The 26,880-nt window shown below is 41.8% G+C and overlaps 1 protein-coding gene across 2 annotated transcripts; it reads left to right on the top strand.

Moving 5' to 3' along the window:
• The first annotated feature begins 475 nt into the window (after nt 1–475).
• mapkap1 (MAPK associated protein 1) lies at nt 476–24,988 on the top strand. Of its 2 annotated transcripts, XM_051072699.1 has the most exons (13): nt 476–629; nt 2,024–2,505; nt 5,228–5,266; nt 5,490–5,579; nt 6,039–6,187; nt 12,184–12,356; nt 12,459–12,635; nt 14,592–14,701; nt 17,245–17,352; nt 18,449–18,589; nt 20,108–20,245; nt 21,678–21,775; nt 24,095–24,988. In XM_051072699.1, the coding sequence occupies exons 2-13, from the start codon at nt 2,223–2,225 to the stop codon at nt 24,215–24,217; spliced, it is 1,629 nt and encodes a 542-aa protein (XP_050928656.1). In that variant the 5' UTR covers nt 476–629; nt 2,024–2,222; the 3' UTR covers nt 24,218–24,988. The 2 variants fall into 2 exon arrangements, with proteins under 2 accessions (XP_050928656.1, XP_018557456.1); XM_018701940.2 differs by lacking the exon at nt 5,228–5,266.
• Nucleotides 24,989–26,880: the final 1,892 nt, after the last annotated feature.

Genomic DNA, 26,880 nt, shown 5'->3' with positions numbered 1-26,880 from the left:
AAACAATTAAACTATCAAAATGTTGAAATTTTTCAAGACATGTATGCTCATATTTTTTTAAATCTTCTTTATACTAAAATATTTTAGCTTTTGCTGCAAAAATGTGGCCATTCAAATGAATGCTTTAGCTGTTGTTTTTCATTTTCAGCTTCCAAGTTATGCTTCTACATTTAGCTGTCTTTCCAGTATTTTCTGCTATTTTAAGCATTGCTTCAGCAGTTACTTTTTGCTTTCAACTTTTAACGTTTTTTTTCTGTATTTTATCAATTTCAGCCATTGGCTCCAAACTAATACTACACAAAGTTCAGAGAGTAGGTTAATATGACCCTGCATTCACGAAACCAAATACCAACATTTCTCTGATTGAGATGATCTGATACAGAATAGTCATTAGCATGAAAAATGATCAAATAATGTCTGGTTGCATTTTGTTGATTGAGTACGTGCCATGTGTCTTTTATTGTGAAGGACCGGAAACGGAAGTGAATCTGGTTTACTTTTGCAGGGCTGAGCACAGATGATCTCACTATGTAGCATTCTTATTAATGAAAAGATTTATCGTCTGTACTGCGTGTGCGCATGGATAAAAAGAAGACACGAGGACATTTCTTTGGATAGGACGTCTAAAGGTGGGACGCAGTCGTGAACAAGTGTGGGAAGCTATGATAGCAGCTAACCACAGCCAGCTAACCACTGAAGCTAAAGCAGAGCCTCAGTGATTTTAACCTAAACAAGTTTATGAGCTAACTGGATAAAACCAATGTAGTTTGCACCGACATTCGTGTATTCTCGGTGAGAATACATATTCTATACCTTGCTGCCTCTTTAACCAGGTGAATGCGGACTTAGCAATTGTGCAGGACTTTAAAGTTAGCCAGTTAGCACGGTTCAGAATAACTAGGAAACACAATGGCTACAATAGCTAACGTCAAACTAGGTAAAGGGAAACATCACCTCACTGTTCTGTACCTTCATGTTGTTGAATGAAGGTATTTAAGACATTCGTATCAATTAAGATCCACTTCTTCCTTTGGAGAAGCTGACCACCAAACTGTCAACATATACTGGTTTGTCTCAGGTGATAAGAAACTCTGTAGCTTAGCATTAGCCGTAGTTAGCATTAGTCGGAAAGGCTGTTCACAGAAATCTGGCTTTTGCACATGAAATAAGGCTGCAGGCATAATTGGAACAGTTAGATATGACTGTAATAATATGCTGCTGATCATCTGGTGTTTGATGAGGTTGTAGTGCGCCACAGCATCCTTCATTTGACATGTTAACTGAGGTATCTCATCCAGGCTAACGTAGCTCCGTGAGCTGGGATTGTTTTGTCCTTGCTCTCAGCTCCAATCACCCTGTTGAAATGATCAACAGCTCTGTGTTCATAGTGTCAATACTCAGGGCAGTGAAACTACCTCTTGAGGACAGGTCATTTGTGTACTGTTCACTAATGGAAAACACCCAATTCTAGAAGTCATTGACAAAACATCAGTGTTGTGACAAAATCACACCATTATTTGTGACGCTAAACTTGTCCAGATAACCTGTATGACTCTGACCAGTTACTTTATCTAATATGTTAATGTAACATGTTGAATGGCTGATAATTGTATGTAGAGACAGTCTGCTCCATCCCAGTCGTAAATGCACACGACAGATGCGTAAAGGCTCTGTGCTACATATTCATAGTGACTGACTTCACAGGACTGTGACATCAGACTGTGACAGACTTTACCTCTGTTTTTTGACTGTTTGATGTAAGCAACAAATAAATTCACTGTGGGTAGACTTTACTTTTGAAAAAGTATAGCGAATCTATTTTGAGAAGCATTGATGCTGTGTTTTGTGTCGCTCTGTCTTTCCTTCTACATCAAATTAAAATGTTTAAAAGCTCAAAGAAGTTGTTCCCTACCATAACTGAACTTCAAAAGCGTGGACTGGGAAATATTAATGCCTCTGTTGTTTAAAAAGATGTGTTTCTTCAGCCTGCACCATGTAATAGCTGCTAATTCACTCCAAACAGGTACTGCCACTTTACGTACCTGGGAGCAGAGAGAATGATCAGGAGGAGATGGAAAAGACGACTGCTCTCCACTTATCACTAGTCACTGCTTTAATGCTCTCAGAGAGAGACTGAGAGGAGCTGACAGTGATCCTCCAGCATACTGGCAAGACGTTGGGACAAAGAGAAAACATCCAAAGCTCTTTATAAAATAGAGAAAATGGCTTTCTTGGACAATCCAGCCATTATTCTGGCCCACATCAGACAGTCTCATGTGACCAGTGATGATACAGGAATGTGTGAGATGGTACTAATAGACCAGGATGTGGATCTGGAGAAGTGTCAGCTGGCTCTGGTGCCTGGCAGCAGCTGTGGGTCCACAGGGTCAGGTTCCCTGAGTGAGGAGGGCAACAGCGTGACGGACAATCATGCCTGTGACCTCTCCCAGTCCATGGACATCACCTCCAGCTGGGACTTTGGCATTCGTCGGCGTTCCAATACAGGTAGGCTCATTCCCAGGCTCTGGATGTTTAGCAGGACAGGCTTTCTGTCAGGTACACCTCTCTCTGTCACTGGGAGAGCGGGATGGGGGGGTGGGCCTTAAAGCCTGTTCTGCTGTTGTTTGGTGGGGGTTTGTGTGTCTAATCTGGGCCACTGGTTTAGTGAGGCTCAAGTGAAAATGTGTGTGCTGCTGAAGTTTGTTGCTGCACAGGTGGAAGGCATGGGGTTAGACTGCAGTTCACATTGCAGGGGCGTCTGTGGCTCACCAATGGGTTGCCCACCAATCAGAAGGTCGGTGGTTCGATCCCTGGCTCCTCCAGTCCGCATGCCAAAGTACCCTTGGATACGGAACCCTGCTTTGTCCCCGATGTGTCACTGGGGTGAAAATGTGTTAGAATGCACTTTGTATGTTGAAAAAAAAACAAGTGCTGTATGAATGTGTGTGTGAATGGGTGAATGTGACCTGTAGTGTGAAGCGCAAAAAAGCGCTATATAACTGCAGTCCATTTACCATTTACATTGTTACTTTTATTAATTGTTCCTTACCATTAATGACCCTCTGTATGTCAGTAAACGTTGTAAGTCAAGCAGTCATTGTCAGATTGTTCTCCTCATTATGCCATTAAACAGCAAAATGACACTTTGTGGCCACTGCAATGACAAAGGAGTGGGTAGTGTTTATACCTTTTATTAGATAGTTTGACAGTAGACAGAGATAAAAAAATATGAAGCCAGAGTAAGGGATAAAGCAAGGGAATGACATGTAAGAAAGGTCCCCAGCTGGAATTCAACTAGAGATACTACCATAATATGGTATTCACCTTTCACCACACTGTGCCGTTTGCTCTAAGATCCACTACAAAGTACTCAAACCAGTTGCTCCAGGATTATAAGGAATAGAAATGAAAGGAAAACTACAGATTATTACAATTTCAGCTGTGATAACATTATACTAACTAGAATTTAGTCAGATTGGTTACAAAGCACAAGCAGTCAGACAACCAGATAGGATGGAAACTCCCAGGTATGTCAGATTTATGTAGAAAAGAAAAGAAAGGTGAATTATGAAATTATACAGTTTACAGACCCTCTTACTAGCCACACCTTTGGCATACTCTACTTTCTCAGGTGTGCTCACTTTCACCTTGGCCTTTAAATAAAGGGGCTTAGATCATGCTGCTGGTTTATTTCCATCCTGTCTGCTCATGTTCCTTGACCTGCTGGACCTATGTTAGGGATGTTTAGCTTTTCTTTAATATTATGCTAAATCCTACTGCTTTTGTCTTCTCCAGGAAAGTATTACGTTTTTATAAACTATAATAGTAGTCTTAGTAAGCTTTAGAGATAACAAGCAGTGGTTCTATATCAAATACCAAAAACCACGTATTTCTGAATGAGAAAAAGAAAACCTTCAGATAAGACATTAGGCTCATGTTAGAATCACCAGCTGGACCTGGTGTTAGGGGTATAATCAACCATGCTACTGCAGAACAAACAAACAACAAAACCTTCCAAAAAGCATTTTGCCCATAGACCACTGTTATAAAATAGACATCTGTGAAACAAAAGCATTCTACTGGATTCAGATCTGGTGAGTGGGGAACTCACTGAGCTCACTGTCATGTTCGTGAAACCAGTCTGAGACGACTTCTGCTTTGTGACATGCAGCATTATCCTGCATGTTATAATATATAATATATTAGTTATAATAGCCATTAGAAAATGGTAAACTGTGGCCATAAAGAAATGAACATGGTCAGCAAACAATACTCTGTGTTGTTTGTTTCTGGCTCCATTTTGAGTAAAAAATTTTGAGAGTGTTGTGTGTGAAAATCCCAGAAATACTCAGACCAGCCTGTGTGACACCAACAATCATACCAAGTCACTGACATCACATTTTAACCTCATTCTGATGTTTGATGTGAACATTAACAGAAGCTCCTGACCTGGATCTGCAGGATATGAACTGCACTCCTGATTGGATAATTGTGTGAATAAACAGGTGTTCCTAATGAAGTGCTCAGTGAGTGTGTTTGTAAAACTCCCAGAGCTGATGAAATCATGATGAATAGATGAAAAATGAGTTTATCTCCTGAAGCCCAGTGTGTGAGTGTCTGCTGTTTGATCTGTCCTTTACATTTGAACTGTGTTGCCCTATGACCTGTGATTACATTTCTGCTTTGTTTCTGTTTGGGTTTGACAGTTTAAGTTATTCATCTTATTGATCTTTGCCGCTCCTTACATCTACTTTGGTTCTGATTTGTTTAATGAGAAAATCTCTTTTTGTATGTGTGTGGTCATTATTAATGACGTTGATGATGAGCATTTGTTTGAACACGGACTTAGTCACCTGATGTTCTTGTGCTAGCCCCTTAAATCTCAAGGTTTGGTGTCCTAATCAGCATCAAATCAGTCATCAAATGAATACTCTGTGTTTAAGTTGGGATGGTGGTGTGTAGATTACATGTTGTAGGAACAAAGTGTGGTGAGTTTCAATCAGGAAAGTATGAGTATATTCTGAGCTACTCTCTGGTGTTGTATTTGGAAGGTAAATGCGGTTGTGGTGATAGAGGGAGTCCAGAGGTAGACAGCGTGTCTCCTTTTGGCTCCCTTGACTTTTGTACAAAGTTTGGTGGAGTGCTGGTCATGGTTTTGGGTTATGGGTAGAAAGCTGCATTCCCTTGAGACTTTGAGACTGAACTGACTTGCATTTGCTCTCATCAGGACTCCAACAAGACAGCCATGAGAAACCTGTGGCTGCTGGTAAGAGGGATGAACAAAAACCTTTAACAAAGTAAACGTTAGATGGTTAGTGTGTCTTCCTGAAAACAAATTTCTTCTCTTCTCATATTGCTCTCAGTGAAAGAACTAAATGTGCAGTATTTTCACAGTGTGGTTTACCATTTTTTAAAAATCTCACCAGGTTTTCAGGAACTTTGACTTGTTTGCATGTGACAGAAATGGAAAAGTTGTTCTTTCTTTTCAGCCCAGAGACTTGAAAGGTTGAGGAAAGAACGGCAGAACCAAATCAAATGTAAAAACATTCAGTGGAAAGAGAGGACATCCTCCCAATCAGGTACTTTTCAACTTTTCACTGATTATTGTTTCTGTGTGCAGTGAACTTTTTGAAGAACTTTATTCTGATTAATAAGGTCGCTGAGGAGTCTGAATATTAATATTATTATCTCTGACATACACTAGAATATTATATGAAATACACTGAAACCAAATCGGTTCCCATCCTGTTGGTTTTGGACCTGACCAAGTTGCCACGAGACAAATCTGGTGTTCGGAGCTGATTAACAGGATTATCATTCATGTCCCCTGGGACAGGAAAGCAACAGCAAATTATTTTCACATTCTAATCTTTATTTTAATTTTGAGAAAATATTTTGTAGCATTTTACCTTACCACTCTTTTGTTGAACTGGTCACAACTGGTAAGCACGTGCTTGTGTAATAAGTGTTGTAAGTGTATTTCATAAATAACCATTTATTTGCTGCATGTTGTTTTTGCTTGTATGCTTTGTATGCAGTGGAGGATCTCGGGTCTCTGTTTGAAAAACGTGACTTTAAAGAAAGGCCACGGACAACGGGTACCAAATCTACCCTTTCACTGAGGCTGGAGCAGTGTCCCCAGCAGCTCAACAACCCTTTCAATGAATACTCCAAATTTGATGGCAAGGTAAGTTATTCTATAAGTCCTGGTTAAACAAAACTCTTTAAAAAATTAATTTATCACAATGTATCAGGGCTGCTGCCAGTAGTTGCCATAATCAACACAATATCCAACATCATTTATGGTCATGCTGCTTCTCTGACTTCTCTGCCTGAGTGGAGCCAGTGGATAACACATACACACACACACACACACACACACACAGCAGTCAGCAGAGCAGAAAGGCTACCACAGCACACGGTATGTGGTCTAACTAATTATCTTAGTTTGCCATGAATCTTAAATTTCTGACAGCATGAGAGGCCATAATGCCCCTGACAAAGTAAGGGTTAGGGTTGAGCAGTAAAGGGCCCACACAAAGAGACAGGCCAGTACGAGAATGTACTTGTCAGATCCACACCAACCCTGGCAACTATGAACATTAAAAACATGAGCCTCACTTCAAATGTTAACTATATACATGAATTTCAGCATCTGATTCACACTTTGCTGTGAAAAAGTATTTCCCGCCTTACAGATTTCTTCTGTTTTTGCTCTTTTGTCATAGATCATCAAACAGATTTTAATCAGGCAAAGATAACCTGAGTAAATACAAAATGCAGTTTTTAAATTGTTACACTGATGACACACAACTGTACATCTCTGCCAAATCCATCACCCCAGTCATTCTCTCCACCAATTTACAAATTGTCTGACTGCTATCAAAATCTGGATGGACAATAACTTCCTGAAACTCAACAGCAACAAAACAGAACTCATCATTATTGTATCCAGAGCTCTCCTACCCTCAGCCCAGGACTTCTCCATCTTAATTGATGGTCATAATGTCACGCCCTCCCTCTCAGTGCGTAACCTTGGTATCACAATGGACTCCACTCTCTCCTTCAAATCCCACATCAGCAACATCATCAGGACATCTTTCTTCCACTTCCGGGATATTGCCTGTCTTCACAACTCCCTCGCTCACTCCAATGCAGAAATACTTATTCACGCCTTTATAACCACCAGACTCGTCTAGTGCAATAGCATTCTCTATGACCTTCCCTCTGCTGACCTCCAAAAACTGCAATACATACAAAATTCAGCTGCTCGGTTACTCACCTGCTCTTGCTCCAGAGATCACATTACCCCCGTCCTCCAACAGCTCCGCTGGCTCCCTGAACAATACAATATTCTCTCTAGATGGCGGCGTGCACGGCCACAGCGGCTCGAGGCTCCCTACTTTTGTGCACTATTTTGTGTTTTTTCCTTTGTTGTTCTCGTGGTTTGTTAGGTTGTGTCACGCTCATATAGCCTACAGCAGACAGAACATGATTGACATCGGACTTCAGTTCAACACTGAAGTTACAAGTGCTTTCACATGGACACACAACATCCCACGGGAGATAGCCAGACCACTGGGAGCTCTATGGATTGTTGTCAGTGATGGAGGTGGCGCAGAGAGAGGAAGCAAAAACGGGATGCAGAGCGGGTCTGCTAGCTCAGCTACGGAGACAACCCCACAAACCTCCTCTACCATCCATGTTCCTCTCAAACGCCAGATCCCTCGTAAACAAGATGGACGAGCTACAATCACAGATAGCCTACAACTGCCTCATCCATGAGTGTTGTCTATTGATCGTAACGGAATCCTGGCTGCACTTGCAAATTCCAGATGCTATGGTGGAGCTAGCAGGCTGAACCATTCATCGCTATGACTGCAACAAAGCCTCTGGGAAAAGTAGGGGAGGGGGACTCTGTGTCTGTGCTTGAAGACTGGTGCCTAAACAGCAGAATAACAGACAGCCACTGCTCTCCAGACCTTGAGGCCATGTCTGTCCAGTGTAGACCATTCTACCTGCCTCAGGAGCTCACAGTGGTCATTGTTACTGCTGTCTACATTCCGCTGGATGCTAACGTTAGCTCAGCGCTAAGCCACCTTCAAGACATTATAAACAAACAGCAGAGGAATCATCCTGACGCCATCCACATCATCGCGGGGGATTTTAACCAAGCATGCTTGAGGACTGTACTCCCCAAATTCCACCAGCATGTCAAATGTCCAACCAGGGGGGAAAGGACACTTGATCATGTATATTCCAACATTAAGCATGCTTACAGAGCGATGCCCCTCCCCCACCTAGGACAATCCGATCATCTATCCCTGCTCCTCACCCCGGCCTTCACCCCCCTCAGAAAGCAATCAAAACCAAGCACCCAACCATCAACACCTGGCCTGAAAATGCTCTCCTCCAGCTACAGGACTGCTTTGCTTGCACAGAATGGAATATCTTCGAACATCAGGACCTTGAGACACATACAGAGACTGTCCTCTTCTACATCAAGTGCTGTGTAGAAAATGTGACAGTCAACAAACGCATTGGGGTCTTTCCAAACAGGAAACCCTGGATGACAAGTGAAGTCCAGGCCCTGATCAGAGAGCGTAACTCAGCCTTCAGGACGAGGGACAGCTCACTTTACAGCATTGCCAGACCCAACCTGAGGAGAGGCATCCGACAGGCAAAGGAGGCCTACAGGATGAAGACAGAGGGCTATCTGAAGGACAACAACCCACGACAGATGTGGAGGGGCATCCAGGCCTTAACCAACTACAGAGGCCAGAGCCCCACATCCTCCAGAAACAGCAGCAGCAGCACACTGGCAGAGGAGCTTTACAACTTCTTTGCCCACTTTGAGTCCACCACACACCAGCAAACACTGCCTCCTCACAACCCCAGCACCCCCCCCACTCTCCCTCCTGGAGCATGAGGTGAGGAAAAACCTGAGAGCAGTGAACCCCAGGAAAACCGCTGGACCTGACGGCATCCTGGGGAGCAGTAGTCAAAGCATGTGCAGACCAGCTGGCAGGGATACTCACCAAGCTGTTCAAACTGTCCCTGACCCATGTCCCAACATGTCTGAAGGCCTCTACCATCATCCCCTTTCCCAAAAAACCTGCCATAGACAGTTTCATTGACTTCAGACCCATTGCCCTCACATCTGTAGTCATGAAGTGTTTGGAGCGGCTGGTCTCCCAGCACATCAGGCACTGCCTTCCTCCCTCCTTTGACCCCCACCAGTTCGCCTACAGAGCGAACCGGTCCACAGAGGACGCCATCGCTCTAACACTCCATGGGAAAACTGAAAGAGCTACGTGAGGATGCTCTTTGTGGATTACAGCTCAGCGTTCAACAGAATCATTCTGGACATTTTAATCACCAAACTGCTACAACTACAGATCCCCCTCCCCACCTGCATATGGATTAAACACACATTAAACACAAAAAACCCTCACACACCGCCCACAATCTGTTAGACTCTGCCCCCACCTCTCCTCCACACTCACATTCAGCACTGAACCCCTGCTGTATGCCCTGTATACCTATGACTGCACTCCAACCCACCCAACCAACATCATCATCAAGTATGCAGATGATACCACCGTGGTTGGGCTCATCTCTGATGGGGATGAGACAGTATACAGGGCTGAGGTAGAGAAACTGTCCCTCTGGTGTTCAGCAAACAACCTGACACTGAATGTCCAGAAAACAAAAGAACTCATCATGGACTTCAGGAAGGACAGACAAGACCACAGCCCCCTCCTCATAAATGGAGAACATGTGGAAACTGTCACCACCTTCAGGTTCCTGGGCACCTACATCTCGGCCGAGCTCTCCTGGACCCACAACATCAAGGCCCTAGTGAAGAAGGCTCAGCAGCGGCTGCACTTCCTGCGTGTGCTCAGGAAAAACAATCTGGACAAGAAGCTGCTGCTGGCCTTCTATCACTCCGCTGTGGAGAGTGTACTAACATACTTCCTCAGTGTGTGGTACACAGGCTCCACAGCTTAGGACAGGAAAGCTGTGCAGAGGGTCATCAACACCGCCCAAAAAATCATCAGCTGCCCTCTGCCCTCCCTGGAGAAAATATCCAGATCCTGCTGCCTCAGGAAAACCAGGGCCATCATAAGAGACCCCTCACACCCCGCCCACCACCTGTTTGACCTATTGCCTTACGGACGGTGCCTCAGGTCAATCAAGTCCCACACCGCCAGACTCACGAACACCTTCTTCCCCTGGGCCACTCGGACTGAACAAACACAAACAAACACTGACCATACCCCCCACCCGCTCCCCTCACCTCACCACCACCACCACACCTCACACACACACACACACACACACACACACACACAGAACCAAGGACACTATCCATCCACCTCGCACCTTGAAGTGTCCTAGTCTGTTTCTTGCACAGTCGTGTGCTGTGTGTATGTAAATTGTGTAAAATTAGTGTAACTTTTTGTATTATTTGTGTACATTTTGTATTATTGTATATAATTTCTTTTATAGTGCACTGTTTGTCTTCGTGGAGCACCCACAATTTTGTTGTACTTAACTGTACAGTGACAAAGCCTATTCTATTCTACTCTATACCGTATCCAGTACAAACTCCTCCTTATCACCTACAAAGCCCTCAATAACCTTGCCCCCTCTTGTCTCACTGACCTTCTCCCCCGCCATTCCCCCTCCCACCGTCTCCAATCTGCTGATTCCAACCTCCTGACCCCCATCACCAGAACCAAGCACCAGACCTTCAAATTACTAATCAAGACCCACCTGTTCAACCTGGCATTTGCATAGTTGTAACAGTCACTTTATTTAATTTACTTGTTTACTTTGTTTTTACTGTTTCTCCTTTTTTGTTATATTGTTAAGCGTCTTTGAGGATCTTAAAAAGCACGATAGAAATTTTATGTATTATTATTTTGGCCCACTCTTCTTTGCAGAATTGTTTTAATTCAGCCACATTGGAGAACTTTTGAGCATGAACAGCCTGTTAAAGGTCATGCCACAGAATTTCAATTGAATTTAAGTCCAGACTTTGACTAGGCCACTCCAAAACCTTTTTGTTTTTTTTTTGAGCCATTCAGAGGTGGACTTGCTGGTGTGCTTTGGATCATTCTCTGCATAACCCAAGTTATGCAGAGTTTAAGTTCACAAATTGATGACCAGACATTCCCCTTCAGGATTTTCTGGTAGAGAGCAGAATTCATGGTTCCATTAACTACGGAAAGTCGTCCAGGTCCTGAAGCAGCCCCAGACCATCACACTACCACCACCGTGTTTGACTGACACTAAAATGTCCTTTTTCTGAAATGCTGTGTTGTAATGGGATGTGCACCTTCCAGAAAGTTATTTTTGGTCAGCAGTGGTTTTTTCCTTGCCCATGGATGCCATTTTTGCCCAGTCTCTTTGTTGTTTGTTGTTGAATCATAAACACTGACCTTAACTGAGGCAAATGAAGCCTGCAGTGCTTTAAATGTTTTTCTGGGTTCTTTTGTGACCTCCTGGTTAACATTGATGCACTATTGGAGTAATTTTGGAAGGTCGCCCAGTCCTGGGAAGGTTCCCCACTGTTCTATGTTTTCTCCATTTGTGGATAATGTCTCTCACTGTGGTTCGCTGGAGTCCCAAAGCCTTAGAAATGGTAGCGGCAGTGGCAGTATAGCAGTATTAGTACTTACTTTTTCACATAGGGCCAGGTTGGTTTGGATAGCTTTTTTCCCTTAATAAATGAAACCATTATTTAAAAACTGCTTTTTGTATTTACTCAGGTTATCTTTGTCTGATATCAAAATTTGTTTGATGATCTGAAACATTTAAGTGTGACGAATGTACAAACAAATAAGCATCTGAAAGGGGGCAAATACTTCTTCACAGCACTGTATACTCCACCATCTAAGAATCTTTGTTATCCAGTGCTTGTATGTTCTGACATGTCTATACCTGTTAAATCACCTGTTGTGTTCTGTCATGCATCATCAATAAAAGATGGAACCAGATTAAGTAGTGCAGCAGACATTTTCTACCATATGATTAACTACTGATTTACTCTGTGAGGAAACTGAGAGGAAATATTAAAGTTTTAGTCTTAGCCTTCGAGGCCACTTTTTGTCCCTTTACTGTCTGTAATCATGCTCTTTCTCTGCATCATGTACTAACTGTGTCTTCACTTTTTAGGGTCACATTGGCACAACGGCTACAAAAAAGATCGACGTCTACCTCTCAATGCAGGTGGCTCAGGAAAAACTCCATCCGATGACAGTGGTGACCATTGCCAATGCCCGCGTCCATGACCTCATCGGTCTCATCTGTTGGCAGTATACAAGTGAGGGACGAGAACCCAAACTCAAGTAAGCACAAACATTAGCTAACACCAGTTGCATAGAATGTCAGTTTCTGTGTAACACACTCTTCTTTGGTTTTTCCACACTTGTCTGTTACATCTCTTATAGTGAGAATGTGAACGCCTACTGCCTCCACATCGCAGAGGATGACGGCGAGGTGGATACAGACTTTCCTCCTCTCGACTCCAATGAGCCAATCCACAAGTTTGGTTTCAGCACTCTGGCCTTGGTGGAGAAATACTCCTCACCTGGCCTTGCTTCCAGACAGTCACTGTTTGTCAGAATGTGAGTAACATATTTGAGCATATAATCAACATGTGGATTTATATTGGGGGGGGGGGGGCTATCTAATAGTAGGAGCTGCAGGAGACTTGTCATCACAGATCAGACTCTACAGCTCCAGAGGCAGAAATACCTGCAGAAAGAGACAGAAGAGGAGAGAGAGACGGAAGAGCACAATACTACAGGAAAGGGAAGATATTGAGTTAACATGTATTTATGGGATATGAGAGAGAGAGAAGCTCATTGAGTCTAGGCCTATAGCACCATAACTAAGGGATGGTTCAAGCCTGAGCCAACCCTAACTATAAGCTTTATCAAAGAGGAAAGTTTTAAGCCTACTCTTAAAGGTACAGAGGGTGTCTGCCTCCCAGATCGAAACTGGGAGAAGGTTCCACAGTAGAGGAGCCTGATAACTGAAGGCTCTGCCTCCCATTCTACTCTTAGAAACTCTGGGAACCATCAGTAAACCAGCATTTTGGGAGCGCAGAGTCCTGGTGGGATTGTAGGGGACTATGACATCTTTAAGGTATGATGGTGCCTGACCATTAAGGGCTTTGTAAGTGAGGAGGAGGATTTTGAATTCTGTTCTGGATTTGACTGGGAGCCAATGTACAGAGGCTAACACAGGAGAAATATGGTTTCTGTAAATCAGAGATGGAGGGACATCGACCCCAAACATCCAAAAGTCAGACCAAATTATATTTTTTTACGTGTGCTAATCTGCCAAAAGTTAGCTTTGCTGACTGGGAGTCTAGCCCTTGTCTTCCGGCATCTGAAAATAACTATAACATACTATAACTTATAACTATACAGCCTCTATCCTGACATGACAGTCATTCTAGGAGAAACACTGAATATGTGAATGTTGTTGTTTTTTAAAATGTATGTACTAAGAGTGCAGATATGAACAGATATCATGGCTGAACCAAATTGACCTGATTTAAATCATTATTTTACCCATGGTAAAATTTTAGACTGGGCCTTGGTATGGCAAAGCACTCATGTGTTCTTGTTTGAAGAAAGCATTAAACATTAGATTGAATAGAATATAATAGGCTTTTATTGTCTCTGTACAGTTAAGTACAATGAAATTGTGGGTGCTCCACAAAGACAAATTGCCAGCATTGCTGGCTCCTGAATGAAAAAAAGAATTTGTAGAAAAGCTTCTTAAAGCATGAAAAATGTTTATTATTACTGAACAGTTTTCAAAGGATACCCAGCCTTAGCAGTCTATTAATCACATACTGTAGGGCAGGCCTTCACAGCTGTGATACAGATACATTAAAATGTCTTGTGTTGCTGGCCCAGACCCAACTCCTGACAGATATTTTCATATCCCAGTCTTGCAGCCTTTGACAAACAGATTTATGGAGTGACAGGAAGGATTCATTGGACCATAACATTGATACTTCGCATCAGTTGATCTCACATGGCTTCATATCACTTTACACAATAGCTGTGTCAGAGTCTTTTATGAAAAAGAGCATGAACATGGCCACCCGCTATACATCATGCTAATGTGACTTGGCCTTGTCATCTGCTGGAGTTTCATACAGAAGTTAAATGACCCCAGCCTCCTCAGGAAATAGAGCTCACTCTGCTCCTTCCTGTAAAGGATGTCAGTGTTCTTTGACCAATCCAGTTTGTCATAATATTACTCCCAATTATAAATATAGTAACAAACTTTATGTTGAAACTGCTGAACAGTGACTTTATAATATTTTCCATATTATACCAGTGTAATAAATTATGACTGTTTCCATATAACAGGGACATGGGAGATTCTGTCACTGCCAGTTTACTGCTGTGAACATAGAGGCTGATACAGTATGTGACTTCAGTCAGAATTAAAGAAGTCATTAGATGAACAGTGTTGTGTTATTTACTGCATTGTCGATTGTCTGGATGATTTAGACAAACACAGAGGCATCCTTAACCTTCTCTGCTTTTTCATTGTAGAAATGCTGCTCATGGTTTCTCTTTGATCCCTGTGGACAGTCTGAAGGTATCCATGAAGGAAATTCTCCAGAAAGCACTTAAGAAGAGGAAAGGCTCACAGAAAGGTTCAGGTAATGACACTTGTATTGTTGATTGTCCTTTCTCTATAGTCAGTCCTCTGTCTATAGCCAGTCCAGTTAAAACTCGGTTTATGCCTCTTGTGCAGTTATACTTGTGTGTTGGTGTATCTGTGTCGCTCTGCAGTTACACCACCAAAATGTTAGCTGGTGTGGTGTTTCTGTGCAGCTGTGCTGAGTTTCTTCAGGTGTTTCATGTTGGAGCCAATAAATGTGAGCACAAACAATGGTTAGTTTTACTGAAAGTAGTGCAAGGAAGAAAAGAGGAGGAGATGGTGTGTATGACCACTGAACTGAGTGAGGCAGATGGGGGGTGTGAGTTCCGTTCTCGTCCGGCCACTAAGGAGGTGTCCAGCAGTCATCAACATTAACATCAACACAGATGTAGGCTTTGATTTTAATTTAGAGCATATGATCACATTTTATTATTTTGTACCTCAGTGTTGTGAGGTGTTCCAGCCTTTTTAAACACAAGATATCCTTGGCTGAGGCAGGCAGGCATGGTCATTTCTGGCAATTTCTGAGTTTATAATGGGTGTGTATTGCGCTGGCTAGAGTGGGTGACGTCACTGTATGACATCACCCACTCTAGCCATTCAGTCCTTCAACTTTTTCAGAAATGTTTGTGCTTCAAGTCTTCTCCTGCCCACACCTTTCACTTCTCACACACAGTTGATATCTCAGATTGTAGATGTGAAGTAGAGGATTTTTGTGCTCTGTCACACAGTGTGACTCCCTAAGCCATAGGATTCATGGTTTTTGAGGTAGCAGCCTCTGATCACCAAGAGGATCCCTCACCTGCTCCATTCCCATGCAATTTTAATGTTGTCGAGAGGAGCCTGCCTTATGCCCAGTAGTTTATTATAGATAATGAAGATCAAACCCCTACGTGATGGTTGTAAATTGAGAAGTGATCAGCAATGTTCACACTACCTGTCTGAGGAAAGTTTGGTATCTGACACCGAAGGAAGTCCCTTATCTGTAGGTACCTGAAAAAGTGAGTCTTTGGGAGATTGTACTTTTCAGTTAGTTGTTCAAATGATACAAAACTATTGTCTATGAAGAGATCTCTAAAGCGCTCAGTTTACTTATTTTATCATCAACCGTTGTCACAAGCAGAATGTTAAGACTGGTCTACTGAGAGTTGCAGCAGCTGCAGACTTGGCTAGAATCCAGGTGGCTGAGGTTGGAAACGCAGGATCCAGGTAGATCCCAGGTGGATTCTCCCAGAGGCCGTGTCTCCAGTTAACACTGTGATGGATTCTGCTGGTGTCTCAACAGTTCAGCTTTAGCTGAGTTTACTCATAGAGTTTCTGTCTCTGCAAACTTAGTTTCTCTGCAGGCGGTTGTGTAATCTGCGGGCCTCTCTTGTGGGTTGAGGAAAAATAAGCACTCACGTAGCATACTTAACGTTTCTGGATAACTAGAGGAGGCTGGTGTCAGCCAGACGACACTAAAACTGTCAAAAATCTTCAGATTAAAAAACGCAGGATTATCAGAAATTAGTTCTAAGTATTCAGATACCTTTGTTCCTTTGGCTTAACCTGACATTGCCTGGCTTGAGGAATAGAGAAAGTCACTTGCATGTATATACAAGACATTGTACAAGATGAGATAGGCTTTAACTTGGTGGCGCTGATACTTTAAGAAAGACAATGCATTAATGCAAACATGAATCAAAACACATTACTCGCAAATCTTAACGCAGTTAAGCTGATTAACTGATTAAACTGCAAAAGAATAAATTGTGTTTAGCATTATTAATAAATGAGTGACATTGCAAGACATAAAGAATAATCATTTGATTCCAATACCTGAAAAACATTATATCTAACTTCTTTAGTTAAGCTTAGACATGGGCAATAGATGGCAGTGTGGTTCCATGGCAAATATTTGGATTAATACCTTAGCAACATCATACACAATTCAGATTTTCACCAAATTACTTGTAAACATTTGATCAATAAAATGGTTTGCTTTATAGAATGGTCAGACAATTATTTCATATAGTTTCAAACATTAGAGGGTTGTGTAGCAAGGTTAGCCTGGAATGTGACATAATTTATGGCCAGAGACCTGGTGCAGAGAAAGATAAACAAGGAGGAGAAGACCCTGGTTAGGTCTGTGGATCTGAGAGAGTCCAATTTGCATAGTTCTTTTTCAGGTTACTTTCTTGATAAAGTAACAGTTCAATGTTTAATGCAGAGACAAAGTTTGTTGCACAGAATGAAGATTAGGAGAGTGTTTACTTATAAGTTCCAAATGAACTGGGGTCCATTAGAATTGTCTTTTCTTAATGGGCCATTTGACTTTTGACCTTGGCTTGGGAGGAAATCTATATCTGCTATCACATGAGAGGATGGGAGTTCAGGTCATAATTCTCAGTGACCGTAATTTTACCTCGGTGCAGTTCTGGGAACATGTTCATGTCTTTTTCTATGAATTGTGTGATAGCCTGATCATAGGTGCCAAGCTGACGTCAGGCTGATGCCAGGCTGACGCTTTAGCTGTCATCTGACTCCATCATTCTCCAACAGGGCCCCTGTACCGTCTGGAGAAGCAGACGGAGCCAAACGTCGCAGTAGACCTGGATTCGACACTGGAGAGCCAGAGCACCCTGGAGTTTTGCCTGGTCAGAGAAAACAGTACGTAATCTCAGTAGGTTGGGTACCACTATCACAACTGCTTATGATGTCAGTGAATGACTCGCAGCTGGTGACAATGCACCAAGTTCATGTCACTTCTTATCTGACAGTAGTTATCGATATAACTGGTTGAACAGGGATTTCACTTCTTAGGATAGTTTCTGACAAAAAGAATTAATCATTCTGAAGCAGAGCTGCACAAAATGAGATTCACACTTTTTTCTACTCAGAAGTGAGATCACAGTTTTCTACTGCAGCTTTTATTGACTTATTACTACTGAATTCAAGAATAGTCAACTGTTGTCTGGTCAGCTGTCCACTCATTAGAACACTTGTTTTCTTAAATGAAAGATGATAAAAAATTGGAACAAATACATAGCTCACCTGTAGCACACACACTGAGGGCTAGTCTTTCTACACTGCTTTCACAGTGCTTAGACCCACATTTAGCAATCAATTTTTGAAGAATGTGCTTTGGTCCTGTGTGATCCTCAGTGGTCCACAGAGTCTGCAGAGTCAGGCTGTTCATGATAAAGTCATTTCTTTGAAAAAAAGCATTAGGCTCATGTATGATTCACTTGTCAATTGACCATAAATCTGCTGTGTGGAAGTTTCCCTGCCCTTTTTTTTGAAGTTGAAGGTATTATCATTTGCATTGTGTAACACTGGTGCTTTAGACTGCCATCAATGTCTTCGACTCTGGTTTCACATAACAGACTAAACAACTTTGTGTACAGTACCTACACTACGTTTTGTTTTAAGATAAATCTGTTCTGTTCTGTTCTTCCTCAGCATTGCTGGGTTTCTGTAACTCGGACACATTTTTGTTGTTCCTCAGAAGCTTTTTCTATAAAAAACACATTATACTCTGCTTTCTCTGATGTAACAGATTTATTTACATCAATGACCTTCCCTCTCTTCCTGTGCATCATTTGTCACATAAAAATGAAATCATATCAAGGCCTGAACTGAGATTGTGATATTTTCATTAATCATGCAGCCCTACTCTAAAGTTATAAATCATGCATTTAAATTAAGACTAAAGTTTTAATTCATTTTTCTTTCTTTCTTTTGTTTGTTTTCCTTTTATCTCCAGGCTCCAGGGGTGAGGAGAGTTCAGAGGAAGACCCTCCTATTGACATCACCACAGTCCAAGACATGTTGAGCAGTCACCACTACAAGTCCTTCAAGATCAGTATGATCCACAAGCTGCGCTTCACCACAGATGTCCAGCTAGGTGCATAATGCTTACCGCTGGCTACTGCGTGATTGTTTTAAAGTTAAACAAAAAGAATCTTTGTTGGAAATAATCATATATTTGATTGTATGCAGTATGTTTACAGTGTTGCCATTGTCAGATTTACCACTCTAAATTCATGGTAATTTTTTAAACAATGGATCCTTGATTCCAGAGATGACAAAAGTAGCAATGACAATTAGCACTAGCAGATTGTATCAGTTGCAGCTAGTAAATTAACTTAGTAAGTTGTTTCGAAACTCAGTCTGCAACAAATTATTTTCTGTTTTCTTAAACTAAATATAAAGCCTGGCTCCTAAATTTGTATTTGATGGCTACATAGCATGATATCATGAAAAGTATTATAAATTAGGCTGTAGTTGTTATCTATAACAACTGTCCTAAGCATGGTTTGGCTGAGGCTGTATTCAGTCGGGCTGGGGAACTGCTGTCTCAGACTAGGGATATTTTCATGTAGTGGAAAGAGCACTTTGAAGAGCTCCTGAACCTGGCCAACACTTCCTCTGTGGAGGAGGCAGAGTCTAAATGCCTCACCCATGTCCTTGGCAGAGGTTGCTGAGGTAGTCAAGAAGCTCCCTGGCAGCAAGGTGCCAGGTGTGGATGATATTTACCCTCAGATGCTGAAGGCTCCCCTTCAGTGTTGTGTGGAGGTTGGGTACCTGTGGAGTGGTAGATGGGATGGTAGTTCCCATTTTCAAAAATGGGGACAGAGGATGTGAACCTGACTCTGGAGGAGCAATGTGGATTCTGTCCTAGCTGTGGAACAGTGGACCAGCTCTTTACCTTTGCAGAAGTGTTGAGGTTGGGGTCGTAGGGTCCAGTCTTCCATTCTATTTTGTGGACTTGAAGAAGGCTTATGACTGTGTCCCTAAGGGACCCTGTGGAGGGTACAGGGGCTGCTGCGACGTGTCATCTGTTCCTTGTACAACCAAAGTGAGAGCTGTGTCTGTATTTTTGGCACAGAGTCAAACATGTTTTCAGTGGGTGTTGGACTCAAGGTTTCCCTTTGTGTCTGATCCTGTTCTCATGGACAAGAGCTCAAGGTGCAACCAAGGTGAGGAGAGTGTCTGGTTTGGGAACCTGTTGGGATGCGGACATTGTGCTGGACTGTTGTAGTAAAGAGAGAGCAGAGCTGGAAGGCAATGCTTTTGATTTACTTGTCGATCTACATTCAAACCCTCACCTCTGATCATGAGCTTTGAGTAGGGACAGAATAAGATTGTGGATACAAGTAGGCAAAATGAGATTCCTCTGATGGGCGTCTGGACTTAGTCTTAGGGATAGGGTGAGGAACTCAGACATTTGGAGGGAGCCTCTGTTTCTATACATGCAGTATATATGGAGGCTAAGCAGGGTATTCCAAATGTGCAATCGTTAATGTAAGTCCATGATCAGATTTAAAACATTAACTTCCAGTGCTCTTTAACTTGTAGGTCAACAATGAGTGGTTATCATGATTTTTTTGATTTATGAATTGACACGCAACTCTTTCTTCAGGCATTTCAGGAGAGAAGGTGGAGATCGATCCTGTCACCAATCAAAAAGCCAGTACTAAGTTCTGGATTCGGCAGAAACCCATCTCTATCGACTCAGACCACCTCTGTGCCTGTGACCTAGTAGAGGAAAGAAGCCCCAGTGAGTGAACCATGGAAATAGTGGCTTACTTTTCATCTTCACTGTTTTTCCCTCCTTATATTGCTTTCATCCAGATCAAGAGATGCCAGGATCTAAAAGTGGCTGATTTTATGCCACTCTTCTTCTAGTAACGTGTTGATTCTTTGTGGAATGTCACTGTTGGTTTTTGGTATGCTGCTGCTATTATACTGGCATGTTTCTTGTTCCACTGCTGTACACCATTCCCCAGCCGCTTGCATTTTCGCTGGCTTGATTTTGCCAAAGGAAATAAGTCCTTGGTCACCAGTTTTATTAACAGGAACCATATTCAGAATGCAGCCTGAACAGTGTTGTTCACTAGTTGAATGTACAGGAAATTTAAGTTATAGAGATAAATTCTGAGAGCTTTATGCAACATTGGTATTAATGTCAAATAGAGACTCAAATAGAGTAGAGCTGAATTGAATTGACATTTGACCTAGTCTTATTAACAAAGAATCAGATGGCATTTTTCTGTTCTTATTCTGCTCTCATCCAGCAGCCAGTTGTCTGAAGCTTCCATGGTTTAAACATGACTGAAGACAGGGCTGTGCCATATGACCAAAATCTCATATAGTCCTCTCATATCCTGATAACCATATACACTCCTGAACAAAATCTTAAGACCGGGGGATCACACTGGTTGATCGTAACCAGGTTCTAAGTTGAGCTTCAAAATGCAAAAAAGAAGAAACAAGGCCAAGAGACAAAAAATAGAGTAGGCAATTTATTGAAAACTGCATTTAAACTCAAACAGGCTGTTCATCAGCTGATCAAAAGTTTAAGACCACAGCCTAAAAAAACCCAAAAAGAACTAAGTGTCAAAAATTACTCAGTAGTGAGTAGCCTTACCATTCTTGTTGATCACTTCAAAAGTTCCTGTTGAAATACAGGACAACACTTCTTTTTTGCATTTTGAAACTATACTTACAACCTGGTTACAATCCACCAGCGCGAAATGGGAATACTTGTAATTGTCTCAAGATTTTGTTCAGGAGTGTATATCACAATGTAGTACATTTTCTGTAAATCCAATGAATTAACAATTTATACATAATGACTGCATGGAAAGGATATAATTTGCAGTGGCTGCTGTTATCTCCTTCCATCTCATTAAGTCTTTGTTACACAGTGTGCAGTGCCAAATGTTTGTTCTAACATTTGACTCTGGGGTTTATATGAGCAACTCTTTCATGCCTCTCATTTCAGTCTGTTGTGGGGACTGGTGTGCGGCATAATTTGCATATAAGATTGCAACCTGTCATCCAAATCATGAATGATATATATCATCAAATCACACAGCCCTAACTAAGGATGTACAGATAGAAAAAGAGGGGTCATAGACATAAACCGTGCATCATTTCTTTCACCAATTTCTGTCTCATTAAATGTGTTTTGCTTCTCTCTCTTACAGGCCATGCAATATTTAAGCTCACTTATCTCAGCAACCATGATTATAAGCCCCTGTACTTTGAGTCTGACGCTGCTACTGTCAATGAAATAGTGCTGAAGGTGAGTTCTGGCTGGATATCTGTGCTCTGTCCTGTTTCTTTTTTCTAAGGACAAAGTTTTTACAGTTAAGACTAACACCGATCAGCCATAACATTAAAACCACTGACAGGTGAAGTGAATAACATTCATCATCTTGTTACAATACAATGTTCTGCTGAGGAACCATGGGTCCTTCATTCATCAGGTACTGAATTAGATTGGGATCTGGGGAGTCTGGAGGCCAGGTCAACACCTTGGGCTCTTTGTCGTGTTCCTCGAGACATTTCTGAGCAGTTTTTGTGGTGTGGTGGGAACATTATCCTGCTGGGGGAGGCCCTTGACATTGGGGAGTGTTGTTGGCATTGGAGGGGTCTGTGCTTGGTCTGTGACAATATTTAGGTGGGTTGTACGTGACATAGTAACATCCAGATGACAGTTAGGACCAAGGTTTCCTCAGCAGAACATTGTGTTATAACGAGATGATCGATTCACTTCATCCACCAGTGGTCATAATGTTATGACTAATCGGTGTAAGTCTGGGTGTGAAAGCCTCTTCTCGGTCAAAGTTTTGTGTTCCATGATCTGTTATGGTGTCTGTCCCAGTTTTTCTCAGTTAAACATTATACAGTGATATGTGCAGGATAGAGGTTTGTACACACACATCACAACACACATAAATAATGTGAAAGTGTGAAATACTCACCCGGGAATATTTACAGAAGCTGAAGCTCCACCAGCTTCTGGGATCCTTTGACCCAGAGCAGTCAATCTGTGTGACTGGCTGATGCCTTTATTGGTGTGCGAAAGCTCAGAGAAATTGTTGTCCTTCTGAAAAATGAAATTGTGTCACTTTTTCACTGCGCAATAGTCACGTGTGTGAAAGAAGTGCTGACAAAAACAAGAGTTTGAAGAAATGTAATGACATGTTAATTAATTGCACAAAAAAACACACCCAGTGGGTAAAGACCTTTTGAGTGGCAGCAGAGACAGATGATGAAACCAGTCTGTGTAAATAAGCAAGAAGAATCATACCTTTACTCAAGCATAGAACTTAAATCAATTTAAATGTACTGGTAATTATCTCCATTGCTGCAGTGCTGCTCAGTCTGTCAACAGTTGTATAATGTCTTCTGAATCACAGGAAGACGTTTGTTAATTTTGAGAAAATAACCCTGATGATGTCATAGTGTTATGTCATGGTGGAGACTTCAAAATGCCTGTGTTGTAAACCAGAGGTAAGTTTGACTGACGTTGGTGTTGATGTTGATGAAACAGGTTAGTGGTTACACTATGGGAAATGTAGAATCTTGAGTGTCAGAGACTAAAAGTCTGGAGATCTCTGCCTCTGGTGTTTCAGGTTTGACCATTATTCTTTTGTGAGTCACTCAACCTTATGGAAGTAAACCTTATTTAAGTAAACTTTTGAATGAAAAACTTTGACTTTTAATAGAGAATTTCTTTTATGGGGCTTCTGCTTTGAAGCTGCACTCTCATCAATGGTCGAAGTGACTATGTGGCTGGATCATGATGATGACCCACCGAGAATTACCACCTACTCTGCAGTTCCCCTCACATCCACAAAGCTTCATAGCATCTCTCAGTTTATTGTTTTGGTTCATTTTAACACTGTCATCGGTGTCATTTTCAGTTTTCAGTGGAGACACTCCAATAAACCCACTGTACACAACACTTCCTCCCCAAAATCAGACAGCAGTCAGAGAGCAGCTGGTGAACACTGGGCCAGATGCTTCTGTCAGGAGTTGGTGGAGATCAAATCTGAGATAAAACAGAGTGAATATTAGGCTTAAATTCATCAGGTGGACACAAACACTACTCAGAATGAATGCTAATGTTGCCTTGTGTATGTATAATGTGTAAATAAGTAGTTGTTTGCTAACATATTCCCTTCATCAAATCTACAAAGTGATTATATGTCAGTTGTATTTGCAGCTTGTTAGAAATGTGTTCAGAACCCATGACCTTAACACAAGGTCACTTCTTATAGTCATCATGGAGAGTGAAGCATTCAGACATAATTAATTATGTCCTTTGTACGTATTTTTATATGCAGAATATGAAGACGTGTATTGTCAGTTATTCATAATGTACTACCACATTTGTTGTAGATTGTACACAGGTAATGCTTTGGTCATTGATATATTGGTTGATGTTTTATCTGCTAATGACTACATAATGATGTATTAGTGTGTTACAATGATGGAGGTCATTTTGATGATGTCATATCTTTGTATCTGTGGTAAAGACCTGCAGATGTTGGACATAAAGAGGAATGTATGCCGTAAACATTTAAAATTGATTTTTTTTTCTCTCATCTCTCAGGTGAACTATATCCTGGAGTCGCGGGCCAGCACCTCTCGGGCTGATTACTTTGCTCAGAAGCAGCGGAAACTGAGCCGCCGAACCAGCTTCAGTTTCCAGAAGGAGAAGAAGACAGGCCAGTAGATGGACTGAAACGGCTCATCCACCTGTCTGTCCATATCTGCACAGACAGATACATAAACAAGGCCTGACAGTCTGATACACAGACAGCATCAGGCTGAACAGGGGTGGAGACTGACAGTACAGTCAAGTCTGAGGAGATGAGAGCAGGAGAGCAATGGGCAGAAACCAGACCAGGAAGACATGTCTTTGCTTCAGTTTCTGAAACTCCACCAAGTGTGTGTGCACGGGCAAAAACAGATTCATTATTCTATTTCTAAGAAGATGACTTGTGGGACAGAGTTTTGGCTGTTACCATCAGTCTTTTGTTTATTCACTGCCTCTGAATTGAATCTCCATCCTCCAGGATGGATTTGTACAGCTTCAGCGCGTTGGTCTGTACACCCAACTAGACAGAGCTACAAGGTACATCTTTCTTCTGTCCTCCAGCTTTAACAGATTTAACATAACATAAAAAGCTTCATATTTTAATGTATTGTACAGAGAAATTTTACATTCAGGAAATGAAATAATAATGATGAATCCCGGACTGAATTTCCAAAAAAAAAGTCCAGATGGAATCCCTTACATTATCCACACTAAGTTGTCAGTTTATTAGGTACACATATGTAAAGCTAACACAGTCTTATACACCACCTAGTACCTTTATGAAGGTTAGAATATTCAGTTCTTTGTTTTAGAGAGGGGTTGATTCAGCTGTATGATCATTTAGGCTGTGACGCTGCATTATACTGAGAGGTTTTTACATTATTTAGTTTACCCTCAAAACAATACAATGGAGTACTGACAATATAATGGAAACACTTGTCAGCATCATGCTGTACAGTTCAACAGCACCACAAACTGCAGCCTCCAAAATTATCAATGAAGTCTCTAAAACAAACAACCAAAATATTTGCTGTAGGACTGTTGTGTCAGACTGCATTAGTTTAAAAAAATGATCCTAACTGCCAACTGAGTGTATTAACTGTTGATTCAGGGTGGATTGGATGTTTGTGATCATGATGCATTTTTAGGATTTGGATCAAAAACATGATCTGATGAAAGCTGTGTGAAACAGATTTGATATAGTGGATAAATCCTCACCCAGCACCCAAAAGACATTTGAATACCTTGATTAAATACTGACTATATTCCTTTGACCTTGCTCATAGCCATTTAATGCTCATTCAACAGTAAACCTGACAATGACTGTAGAAAACATGGCTGCATCATTTGTGTCATCTTGCCCTGATGTGATGACCTGAGGTTGGGTTCACACACATTTGGAAACTAGAAAATCCACATTTGGGTGGAGTGGAGCTGAGGTTGTTGGCGCGAGCAGCAGACATGGCTGAGTGTGATAGACACAGACACCTGTCAGCCACTGCAGAAGACCTAGGTGGTGCTATGAAGCACTGTTCAGATGAAGACACAGGTTGCACAGAGGTTGACTTTAGATTCCAAGGCTTGGGAGGAGTTTCCCCATCGACCCGTGTTAACCTGAAACTAATCTGATTCTAAACCCAAACAGTCATGTGTAATGATGCTTAACCTGACCATGAACCTTACCACTTCTCTCTGCCTACAGCCAAGCCTTTGACTCTAGGGTTTACCATGGCACATTACACATTCCTACCTGTTCCTCTGATGGGCATTTGATGGCGGCATTGCACCATAGAAGGTAGCAATGTTCCAGCAAAAGGCTGTGTACAACATTCTCAGCTAATCTGACATCTGAGCAAATAGTACAAGGTTGAAAACATACGAAAATCCACTAAATGCTTTCTGAGGCAGAACATGCTTTCAACATGTTTGTTAATCTGCATTCATACACACTGATTCAAAGAAACAGGCAATGTCTTGTTGCTCGTGAGCTTGAAGCTCACAAGTCTGTGACCACACCAACACATGATAAAGTTCATTCCCTTAGCAATGTGTTTTCAATCAACACTTCTCTTCCTCAAGTCCTGGTTGCTTGGTCAAGATACACATCAGAGAATCAGGGGAATTGACTTCAACCTTTCCCAGCTTCCCCACACTGTGTCACTGGGTGACGTCTGAGTCTTTGTGTAGTGGTGAATATGCCAGTTCTGACATATTGTCACACCTCCATTGTCTGAGGCCATATGTGTGAACAGGGCTCAGAGAAACACTAAATACATGTGTAAGTGGTTACAAGAAAACACCTTCAAGGGTAGCATGGGATATCTTCAAGTCCGTCTTAAAACCGCACTCTTATGCAGTCTGTATGTTTCAGTGTTACTGGTTGCTGTTGTCATTCCTTCTGTACTTGTCATGAAGCAGCCCCTTCACAGAGTGATGACACTGTAAAGATGGAGCAAAATTCCACAGTTGTGTGCAGGTACACTAAGTTTATGCTAACATGAGGCTTCAGCAGTGTGATTTAAGACCCTGATATACCAGATACAAAGGTAGTTCTATTTATACCACATTTTTCTATTCATATAGACCGGTTAATACCAGTTGTAGGAAGTGAAAGCTATAATCACTGCCTACACATTGACCTGTCAGAGCAACAACCATTTTGCCTTGAGCTTACATTTAGTACATCACACATGCAGAGAAAAATCTGCTGTTTTTATATTGAACTGATGTTTGCTGAATGATGAAGTAGAATTAATGTTTTTCTCACTGTGTTGTTTTTATGTGTGCAGCTGCAGCAC

Source organism: Lates calcarifer, linkage group LG9 (genome assembly GCF_001640805.2).
Source record: "Lates calcarifer isolate ASB-BC8 linkage group LG9, TLL_Latcal_v3, whole genome shotgun sequence".
In the NCBI taxonomy this organism is placed as follows: Eukaryota; Metazoa; Chordata; class Actinopteri; family Centropomidae; genus Lates; species Lates calcarifer.
Note: the sequence above shows the minus strand (reverse complement) of the source record. Positions and strands in the feature narration are given on the sequence as shown.

Coding starts and splice junctions, on each gene's coding strand:
- mapkap1 (XM_051072699.1), top strand. CDS start 2,223: ATGGCTTTCTTGGACAATCCAGCCATTATTCTGGCCCACATCAGACAG. Junction 6,188..12,183: donor ACTCCAAATTTGATGGCAAG/GTAAGTTATTCT, acceptor TTCACTTTTTAG/GGTCACATTGGCACAACGGC. Junction 12,357..12,458: donor GGACGAGAACCCAAACTCAA/GTAAGCACAAAC, acceptor CATCTCTTATAG/TGAGAATGTGAACGCCTACT.